This window comes from Grampus griseus, assembly GCF_964374135.1.
Source record: "Grampus griseus genome assembly, chromosome: 19".
Lineage (NCBI taxonomy): Eukaryota > Metazoa > Chordata > Mammalia > Artiodactyla > Delphinidae > Grampus > Grampus griseus.
In genome coordinates, this window is record NC_139013.1 from 15,681,149 (window position 1) to 15,692,438 (window position 11,290).

The 11,290-nt window shown below is 53.5% G+C and overlaps 1 protein-coding gene across 1 annotated transcript; it reads right to left on the reverse strand.

Moving 5' to 3' along the window:
* Nucleotides 1-707: 707 nt before the first annotated feature.
* UPK1A (uroplakin 1A) lies at nt 708-9,462 on the reverse strand (the record flags this gene model as incomplete). Its single annotated transcript, XM_082676161.1, has 7 exons — nt 708-893; nt 973-1,056; nt 2,370-2,549; nt 4,262-4,369; nt 4,503-4,577; nt 7,666-7,866; nt 9,379-9,462. The coding sequence occupies 7 exons, from the start codon at nt 9,460-9,462 to the stop codon at nt 849-851; spliced, it is 777 nt and encodes a 258-aa protein (XP_082532287.1). The 3' UTR covers nt 708-848.
* Between the last annotated feature and the right edge of the window lie 1,828 nt (nt 9,463-11,290).

The following is an 11,290-nucleotide window of genomic DNA, read 5'->3' on the forward strand; positions in this document are numbered from 1 at the left end:
TACATGAGCCAATACTTTCTATTTTGTGTTTCAGTCAATGCCAGTTGGGTTTCTGCCACTTCCATTGGAAGAGTTCTGGTTCATTCGCCTCGGCCTCCGAAGAAAACAAATTAACTCATTCAAGCAGTATTTATTGAAGATCCATGCTCAGCCCTGTGCCGGGCAATACTGGGGATATTAAAGTAACCATAACAGAACTTGTCCCTCCCCTCATGGCAGTCCCAGTCTACCAGAGCTTAAATAGACAATCACAAACTACTCAGTGATGGTGACAACATCCAGCATGAAGAAGGAGCTCAGGGAGCTACTAGAGAGGCATCCGCGAGTGGGGTGGTAAGATCAGGGAAGGGTCCCCCCCGCCAGGACAGGACTTCAAGTTGACACTGAAAGATGGGCCAGGAATCAGCCAAGTGAGATGGGGTTAAGGTCTAAGGGTCTGTGCACACATGTCCAGGGGTTTCAGGGCACCCCAACTCCCAGCAGGGCTCAGAAACCTGGTAAAACATCTTTGGAGGGGCCTGGTGGCGCAGCGGTTGAGAGTCCGCCTGCCGATGCAGGGGACACGGGTTCATGGCCTGGTCCGGGAAGATCCCACATGCCACGGAGCGGCTGGGCCCGTGAGCCATGGCCACTGAGCCTGCGCGTCCGGAACCTGTGCTCTGCAACGGGAGAGGCCACAACAGTGAGAGGCCCGAGTACAGCAAAAAACAAACAAACAAACAAAAAAACTTTGGAGTGGAGGGAGGGAAGGGTGGAGGAGGTGGGGAAGGGAGAGGTGGGGCGGCGTCGCAGCTGGAGGGAGCAGGGGCAGGGGAGCTGAGTGTGCACGTGGGCTTCCCTTCTCTTCCTCACAACGTGCTGTAGAAACGCATGGCCATCAGCATCACAGGAAGCTGGAGGGGAGGAGGCAGGTGAGGGGCGCCCCAGCCTCACAGCCACATCCCACCCAGCCCACAGGCTCCCGCCTCTCACCGTCCACATCAGGATGGCGAACCCAAACCATGAGATGCCCCACGTGTAGCTGTCGATGGCGTGGCCAATGTGTTCGAAGCAGCCCTGGGCAGGGGGAACACGGGGGTCTGAAAAAATGCCTGGGGAGGCTGGCTGCTGAAAGCAAGAGTCACTGGGCACCCTTGGGAAAGTCACTTCCTGCCTCGAGCCTTGGTTTTCTTACCTGTGGGACCATGAGGAAGTGGGTTTCTCACCCTGGGGATCACGGCAGTGTCTCCCTCCCAGGGCGGTTTCAGGGAGCCAGGGATGTGATGTTAACCCAGGCCCTGCACAAGCAGGTGCTGCCCCGATGGTGCCTATGACAGTCTGAGGGTGATTTTGTTTTGGGCTGGCTTTCCGTGCTGCCCCCAAGTTCCAAGGGTTTGAAATACGCCTTTAGGATCAGTCCAGTTCTGACACCTCCTCATCTGGAGGTAAGGCTGAGTGGGCCCAGAGCCCCACACCGGTCGCCTTCACGTAGACCCCTGCTTGGCCCAACTTGGAAGCAGCCAAGAACAAAGGTTCCAGGTGTGTGCCCTGGAGTCAGGCGGGATGGAGCTGGGGGCCAGCTCTGCCGCTTGTTGGCTATGGGGCCTAGCTAGGATTCTGACCCTCTGAGCCTCAGTTTTGCTATCTGTGAAATGGTGATCTTTGACAGCACTGCCCTCCGAAAGCAGTCGTGGTGATGCTGTGAGATGATGCATGTGAGCACTCTGCAGAGAGCCAGGGTTCAAGGAAGGGCTGTCGGACCCTGGTGGCGGTGACGGTTTGCATACAGGCTCCCCTCTCTGTGGCACCTGATCTAAGGCATGACGGTGAAGTGCCCCCAGGCAGCGAAGGGGACCGGTTCTCCTCTGGTTTCTCTCTCTGCCTCTGTACTCCCTTTGCAGGAGTTAAAGCACCTGGTTGGGGCCTGACTGCCTGAAATCACATCCCAACTCCATCCGTCACTAGTGAGGCTCATCATCTGTAAAGTGAGGTAATTATAACCTTTACCTCACAAGGCTGTGGTGAGAATTAAATAAGGTAAAAACTTAAAGCCCCTACAAGGAGGCCTGGTACAAAGTATCAGCTCAATAAATGTTGGTTGTTATTGGTGTTGTGCTGCTGATACTGTTATTGTTGCTTTTATCCCCAGACAATCTGAGAAAAGTTTCGGGCGCCGCCAGGTCTGGATCAGATCAAACCGGAACCGGGGTTCATCCCGCTGACTTGCAGAGGGAGGGAGGGACAGATGGAGAGTTGAGAGAGTCAGAGGGAGGGGAGAGAAGGAGAAAGCCAGATGGGAGGGAGGAGCAGACAGACAGACAGGGAGGGAAAAAGAAGAACCAGAGAGGGCCAGAAAGACCGACAGACACAGCATGGGGGAGGAGACACACCTTGGTGAACAGGTAGTCCAAGTGGCCCAGGCGGCAGCCTTCTTCACTGAGGGGGATGAAGTTGCCAGTCCGTCGACAGCACAGCGGGGGCCAGGGGAACACCACCTCTGGGGTGGTGGCCCGGAAGGCTGATGTGAAGTTCACCCAATCCATGGGACCTGACGTGCCACAGCACTCTTGCTGGAGAGAGAGGCAGGGGTCAGGAGGACTCTGGCTCAGAGAGGACAGCCGCTCCCCTGAGGTCACACAGCGAGGAAGGATAAGGTTGGCCTGCACTTCCCCACATCCTGGGCCTCCTCGAAGAGGGGCAGCAGTGTCTGTGTGTGGGCAAAGGAGCAGAAGATACTGGTCCCAGCACCCCGAGGCTGATGGGGGATTTGGCTCAAACCCACACTCGTGATTTATTTTAAATAGTTTTGGAAAAAAAATTCATTGGAAAAAAAAATTTTTTTAATTAGCTGTCAACAAAACCTGAGGTAAATGACACCAAAAGGCAGATTTCTGGCTTCTCCTGACCCCCGTGGGTGTTTAATTTGTGACTCTCAAATGATGAAAACATAGGCTCCTTCAAACCTGGGTCTCAGTCCAGGCTAGCTGCATGACGAACCAAACGAGAACCTCAATTTCCCTTGGGTCCTCAATATTCTCCTCTTGTGCTGCCGTATCTTGTTGAGTTTAATTAAGAACGTGGCTTCTGGAAGCTGGCAGCCTGGGTTTGAGTCCTTTTGGTTCTGTGACCTACCAGCTGCGTGACCTCGTGCAAACCCTCAGCTTCCTGCCTTGGTTTCCTCACTGCTAAAGAGCTGATCTTCTTTATGGACTGGTTGTGAGGATTAAATAAGCTTGAAAGTGCTTTGAATGGCGCTAAACAAAAGATAGTGCTCTTTAATGTTTTTTTGTTTGTTTGTTTTTGTTTTTGTGGTATGCAGGCCTCCCACTGCTGTGGCCTCTCCCGTTGCGGAGCGCAGGCTCCTGACGCGCAGGCTCAGCGGCCATGGCTCACGGGCCCAGCCGCTCCACGGCATGTGGGATCCTCCCGGACCGGGGCATGAACCCGTGTCCCCTGCATCCGCAGGCGGATTCTCAACCACTGCGCCACCAGGGAAGCCCTGTTGTTATTTTTTTAATTGAACAATTCTTCTTCTTTTTTTTTTTTTTTTGGCAGCTCCCTCGCTGATATGCAGATCTTAGTTTCCCAGCTAGGGATCAAACCCGTGTCCCCTACGGTGGAAGCATGGAGTCGTAACCACTGGACCACCATCTGTTATTATTATTACTATTGTTACTATTAAGACAGCAGGTGTGGACTTCCCTGGTGGCCCAGTGGTTAAGAATCCTCCTGCCAATGCAGGGGACATGGGTTTGATCTGGTCTGGGAAGATCCCACATGCCGCGGAGCAACTAAGCCCGTGCGCCACAACTACTGAGCCTGCGTGCCGGAACTACTGAAGTTCGCGTGCCTAGAGCCCATGGTCCTCAACAAGAGAAGCCACCGCAATGAGAAGCCCGCGCACCTCAACCAAGAGTAACCCCTGTTCGCTGCAACTAGAGAAAGCCCACGCACAGCAGTGAAGACCCAACGCAGTCAAAAAAAAAAAAAAAAAAAAGACAGCATGTGCAATGGTTAAGAGCAGGGGCTCTGGATCTAGGTTTGGATCCCAGCTCTGCCCCTTACCAACCATATGACCCTGGGCAAGTGACTTTCCCTCTTTTGGGCCTGTTTTCATCCCAAAAATGGCAAGGACCAGAGCCTCTGCCTCATAAGAACCACAGGAGTGGATATCATCTACCAGTGGGCATAATGGGAGCCCTAATGGGGGCCATAATGGGAGACCTGGTCAGAGCCTCAGCTCTTCCAGCCCTCCCCACCCATCCTGCCTACCCTCGCCCACCTCAATCATGATGCGATCCCAGAGGCGGGTGAGTTCCCGGCCCTGGTCCGAGTCTGCACTGTAGAAGGTCAGCATCTGCTTGGTGATCAGGGATGGGCTGGACACCATCTGCAGTGGGCCGGGAAGAACAGGGTCCAGCGGGGCTGGGTGGGGAGAGAGATCGACCTCCACTGCCGGCCCAAGACCCTCACCAAACTCCCCCTGGAAGTCATGCCCCTCCCCCGTCCTCCCCCCGACTCACGTAGTCTCGGTGGGTGTAGGACGTGATGCAGGAGGCGCACTCAAAGATGTAGACGGTGAGCATGAGCACCAGGTACTGCGCAGAGACGGAGGGAGGGTCACAGGGACAGCCCTGGCAGGGCAAAGCCTGTGAAGTCACACCCCTCAAGGGATGGATCCGTGATGGGAATGCAATTTTTTTTTTTTTTTTGGCCATGCTCCGACCAGGGATGGAACCTGGTCCTGGTGGCAAAAGCACCGACTCCTCACCACTGGACCGCCAGGGAATTCCCAGAAACACAATTTTTTTAAAAAGTATAGGACATGCATAAAGAAGATGTGGCACATATATACAATGGAATATTACTCAGCCATAAAAAGGAACGAAACTGAGTTATTTGTAGTGAGGTGGATGGACCTAGAGACTGTCATACAGAGTGAAGTAAGTCAGAAAGAGAAAAACAAATACCGTATGCTAACGCATATATATGGAATCTAAAAAAAAAAAAAAAAGGTCATGAAGAACCTAGGGGCAAGATGGGGATAAAGATGCAGACCTACTAGAGAATGGACTTGAGGACACGGGGAGGGGTAAGGGTAAGCTGGGACAAAGTGAGAGAGTGGCATGGACTTATAAATACTACCAAATGTAAAATAGCTAGCTAGTGGGAAGCAGCCGCATAGCCCAGGGAGATCAGCTGTTGCTTTGTGACCACCTAGAAGGGTGCGATAGGGAGGGTGGGAGGGAGATGCAAGAGGGAGGAGATATGGGGATATATGTATACGTATAGCTGATTCACTTTGTTATAAAGTAGAAATGAACACACCATTGTAAAGCAATTATACTCCAATAAAGATGTTAAAAAAAAAAGTATAGGACAATGTGAATGGAAACATCTACGTGGGGGATATACAGGTGTTCACCGTGCAAGTCTTTACCTTTTCTGTATGTTTGAAATTTTTAAAAATAAAACGTTACAGGACAATGCAATCAACAAAAATATGTAAGGTATTCCCTTAACTGTTAACTGTTGGCTTGGATGCAGTAAAATGAATGCCTACCGTAGAAAAGAAAAAAATAAAGACATTCCTGAGACAACCAGGGACATCTGAACACAGATTGGGTATTGGAAGATAGATAGGAAGGGACTGGGGTGAATTTTGCACCATGTGCCCGCAGTACGGTGATTGGGGAAAGCAAAACAAAACAAAAAACCCCAAACCTGAAAAAGCTCTTTAATTGGTGTTTAATGAAAATTATTTTTCTGATCCTCAGCTGTCCCCTCCCCTCCCCCTTAAAGCAACAGGGCGTGGGGTGTGGGTGTGCCAGCTCCACTGCCCAGACGAGATGATGTGGCCACGCATGCCTGGCTGCTTTAAAACCACGTCCTTATCACTCAGAGAAATGTGCACGCAGGTATTCACAGGGAAGTGACCTGGTGTCTGGAATGTGCTTCAAAATACCCCAGGAAAGAAAAATGTGGGCAGGCAGAGGGTAGGGGTAGAGGGGACGACGTGCGGGTGATATTGTGGAAACCAGGTGATAGGTACACAGGGTGCATCGTGTCATTCACTCTAGTCTGTTTGCAATTTCCCATAACAATTAAAAAAAAAATCTGTGTCTTAGTTAATGACAAACTAATAGGAGAGACAGACACAGACCTTTTTTCTTTTACTAGTTGGGTGAACTTTTAGGACTTTGGTTAAATTGTTCTGCCAGAGAACTAGATGCAGGAAAGAAAGAAAAAAAGAAGAAGAAAAGGAAAGGAAAAGAGCCTTTCCATGGCTCCACGTTACTCATAGAGAAGCCAAAGCCTTTACGAAGGCCTGCAGGTCCACCTGATAGGCCCACCTCCGCTCTCTCCCCTCTCTCCCCTCAAGGCCAGCAAACCTCCCCCCCCCCACCCCGCCCCGCTGCTGTTCTCCTCCCCTGTCCGTCCTCAGTTCCTCTCACTCACTCACTCACCCCCACTTGGCTCCAGCCACACTGAACTCCTGTCCCCTCTGGCTTCAGAGCCTTTGCTCTTGCTGTTCCCTCCACCTGGAATGCTCTCTCTGCAGATACTCATGCGGCTCACTCCCTTACCAATCCCCCGCACCCCCCCCCACCAACCCCCGCCCCGGGTCTTCACTTTCTCTGCCTGCAAGATCTTCCCTTTCCCATCCCCAGCTCCAGCTCTCCCTTGCCTGGTCACTGTCTGCCCCATGAGAGTATCCTCCCCCACAGCAAGGGCTTTTATGGTTTGCTCACAAAATAGCCTAGCGCCCAGCGCAGGGTTTGGCACATGGTTCTTGCTGTATAAACATTTGTGGATTGGATAAGTAGCTGCTCCCGGGAATCCAAAAAGCCCTCAGCTGGGGAAAACCCAGCGTTGGCTCTGTGTCCGTGGGGCCAGGATTGGAATCCCTGGTCTCCCTATCATCTGGGCTGTGGGCCTCTTTGAACCTCAGTTTCCCCATCTGGTAAATGGGCAGAGAAGCACTAACTTCAGACGGATTCTGGGAGGACTGAAGGAGCTCATTTTCTAAACTGCTTAGCCTAGTGGCAGAACGTGAGAGGTGCTTGGGGAGTGTGGGTTATTGCTGTGGGCAGAGATTAGGAGCCTAGGCTCAAGCACTGAAGTGCTCAGGTTTAAATCCTGGCTCTGTCACTCACTTGCTGTGCCACCCTGGATAAGTGGATTCCCTTCTCTGAGCCTCAGTTTCAACTCTGTCAAATGGGCCATGAAGATGATGATGATGATGAAGGTGATGACGGTACCTCACGGTGGGTTGTGAGGAGCAAATGAACTAATCTATGTAAAGCACGTAGAATGCAGTGAGCGCTCATTAAATGGTTGCTGTGCTATTATTATTGTCATTGTCATCAACAGAGCTCCCGAGTACAGACCCTGGAGACCAACCAGCTGAGGTTCAAATCCCAGTCCTGTTACTTAAGAGCCATCCTCCCAGGCAGAGCTGCCTTCCCTGCCTCCCCTGTGCCCCAGTTTTCTTTGCAAAATGGGGGTAACAGCTGAGACTAGGTTGTTAGGTTATGGGCAGATTAACTGACCTGACTGCCACGAGGCCCAAGCGTGGTACCATGCGGAACACACACTAGTAGCTGCGGTGTGGTTGTTATTATGACTCTGTGAGGATGACTTTTGTGCCCAGCCGTCCCCATCCCCTTCCTCCTGGGGCCTCACCGTGAGCATCATGGACCGGTGGCGGGAGAGCACTGCGCCCACACCAAAGCTGGCCACCACGAAGAAGGAGAAGCCGCAGAAGATGGCGATCCAGGCACCAGCGAAGACGTCATCCTTGCCCGAGACGCCCATCAGTGGGTACACGCGGTACTGGTCGGCGGTCACCCATACCGTTTCAGCAAACAGGGCCAGGCCTGACAGCTGGACAGGGCAGCCGGTTAGCAAGGCCTGCACAGGGGCAGCAGCCCCGGTTCCATGAGTCTCCGTGAGAAGGGCCTTCCCCATTCTGAGCCTCTACTGCCCTCTTGGTAAAGTGGGCACATAGTAAGAGTGGCAAAGATGTCACCTTCCATGAGCAGGGATGACGGTGGGCAGGAGGCCATGAGGGAAGGGAGGACCCAGCCAGATCTCCGCCCCCACCCACACCCCAGCTGCCAGTGGCTTCAAGGATACAAAGAGACGCTACATGCAAAGCCTGGCGCTCATGACTGGTACCGAGGAGATGCTAGGTTAGCCCGCCTCCCCTGAAGAGTGTTGCTATTCCCTGATGAGGGGAGCCTGGCCGTGGCCAGAACTATTACAAAAGCATCAACGCTTTGATCCAGCAATTCCACTTGCAGGAGTCAATCCTCCAGATACACCTGCCCAGGCAGGAAAATCACACACCCACAAGGTTATTCCCCGCAGCACCGTGGGTAAAGGAGCCAGGATGCCACACAATGGAGGGCTGGGCGGTTGTGGAAAAGGACAGGGAGGCTGTCTGAGGACTCATGTGGACAGAGAATGTGCACAGGAGGAAATGGGAGGCACGGAGCAGGGTGTGGAATGAGCTACGTTTGGGGCAAGAAAGGGGAGAAAATAGGTATATAGGTTCCTATTTGCTTGTATTTGCTTAAAGAAATATTGGAGAAAATAAAAATCTCGTTACCTGTTGGGATGGGGAACAAAGAGAGAGGAAGACGGCTCAGTGGATACCTTTGCCAACAATCAAACTAACTCTCATAGAGTATTTACTGTGTGCGTTGGTCCTGGAAACTGCTTTCTGTATGATAATCATCGTTGTTACCAGCTCTCCTGCACTATAGCTGCTATGGCCAACACAGATAGCAACCACGTGTGCCAAATTCTGGCCTAAGCACAAATCCAATAACTTATTTTATCCTCTCAGCATTCCTATTTTATCTCCAGCTTACAGATGAGAACACTGAGGCCCAGAGAGGTTACATCACTGGCCCCAAGTCCCACAATAGAAAGTGACAGAGCTGGGATTTGAACCCAGGCTGTCTGGCTCCAGAGCCATGTACAGGTATCACGTAATTAAAAGACTTTGTTATTATACGTTACTATTGGACTCCTGTGCACCAGTCGGGCACCTTACGTCCGTAATCATGTTAATGATGATAGCTGGCACTGGTCAAGCACTTTTTTTGAGCTGAGGGCCATACATGGATTAATCCACACAACAATGCCCACAGTGTGGACATAATTTATAAATGGGGAAACAGGCACAGAGAAGTCAAGTCGCTTACTCAAGGTCACACAGCTGGGGAGAGGCAGAGCTGGGATTCGAATCGGGGCTTTTCTGACTTGAGAGCCAGGCGACACTGGCCATTAGGTGAGTCCTGAGCCCTCAGCTGTCCCACTCCCAGGCTCAGGACCGCCCCCCTCCTCTTCACCCGCCCACTGGGCTCCCAGCCCCAGGGAATGTCTCACCAGAATAATGATGTTTCCCACGACCAGCAGACCCACCACAACTGGAGACCCCTTCTCTGTTGTTGCTGCTGCTGCAGAAGCCATAGTCTTGCCTGCGACACACGAGCCGGGATGAGGCCAGGCAGGGGCCGGGAGAGGACCCACTGCCCCATTCCACACCCCAGCTGCCAGGGGCTGCTGCCAGCTCTCTGATGGGCCCAAGCCAGTACCAAGTGCGCCCAGCTTCCCACAACCCCAGCAGTGGGCCATTTTACAGAGGAGGAGGGAGTTCCCTGGTTGGTCCAGTGGTTAGGAGTCCACGCTCCCACTGCAGGGGACATGGGTTCAATCCCTGGATGGGGAACCAAGATCCCACAAGCTGAGTGGCTTGGCCAAATAAAAAAGAAGAAATGAAGCCTTGGGTGGGGCAGTCACTGGCCAGAGCTCAGGGCTGACCCCACCCCTAGCCTCAGACCTCCCCAGCTCCCCCTGCCCATCCAGACCCCCAGAGCCCCGTCCTCACCTTCTCTGCCTGAAGCCTCTCTGGCCAGGCCCTCCCACAGTGCCTCCCTATATATGCCCAGGCCCCTCCTTGGGCCAGTTTCCTGGAAGGGGGGAGGGTGTCTGGAGGAGGGGACAAGAGGTCAAGCCGGCAGATCAGTGTGGGAGAACAGTTTTATGAGACCCCTCCCCCAAGTGATTTACAGACCTGAAATTCCAGATTTTGCTAATATCTGGCCACATGAGCAAGGTGAACTGCAGGGGCCTCTGGTTCCCAGTCTGTCATGGTGGTGGAGGGGGGCGGGGTGGAGAGGGCGAGTGCACCACCTGATGTCTCTCCTCAGGACTAGGGCCTTCCTGGGAGGAGGGAGAGATCCAAGTCAAACCCACACGTGAGGGGACTTTCCTGGTGGCACAGTGAATCCACCTGCCAAGGCAGGGCACATGAGTTCGAGCCCTGGTCCAGGAAGATCCCACACGCCGTGGAGCAACTAAGCCCGTGCGCCACAACTACTGAGCCCGCGCTCTAGAGCCCGCGAGCCACAACTACTGAAGCCCATGCGCCTAGAGCCCATGCTCCGCAACAAGAGAAACCACCGCCATGAGAAGCCGGTGCACCGCAAGGAAGAGTAGGCCCCCCCCCGCCCTGCCAGAACTAGAAGAAAGGAAGCCTGGGAGCAAAACAGCCATAGATAAATAAATAACTAAATGAATAATTAAAAAAATACCCAACAAACAAAAAACCCACACGCGTGTCCGCAATCCCAGAATTGCATCCTCTGCGGGTGGCTCCACCTCTCCAAGGCTGGGAGCCCAAGGGGAGGTCTAGGCAGGGACCCAGGCAGGCAAGGGCAGCTGGATGAGGCAGGGAGGTGGGAGGAGACGAGGCAAGTGGGAGGGATGATCGGGATGCTGGTGCTCGGTCTCTGCGCTGAGGGGATGGATGGAAGGAGATGCGTGTGTGACGGGATTTTGAGATGAGTGTTCAACGAGCAAGCGGGGAGAGGAGTGTGCAAGCAAAAGGGAGGGGCACCCTGAATGGGCTTGGTGGGAGGCCCCCCCACCATCACCACACACGCGCGGACAAAGCAGGGTCACAGCGAGGTGGAGCCGTGGGTGGAAATGTCTTCAGTTTGCGGGATCGAAGAGACCTCGGTTCAAATCCCAGTTCCGCCTACTCTGTGCCGCGCGACCTGGCGTGTGCATTTGCCCATCTGCAGAATGGGTACCATCAGACCACTTTCCTGGGCGGCGGTGGGAACTGAGGGCGGGGATATCTGCAAAGGGTGTCTTCGGGCCTGGTGTGCAGTGGGCAGCCGCGCCTCACCAGCAGTGCTCCGGAGCAGCCCACGGTCTCTCCGGTGGCGCCCCCTAGTGGCAAAAGGCTGATCCTGCAGGCGAAAAGGGTGACTTGGGCCCGGCCTTCCCCAGA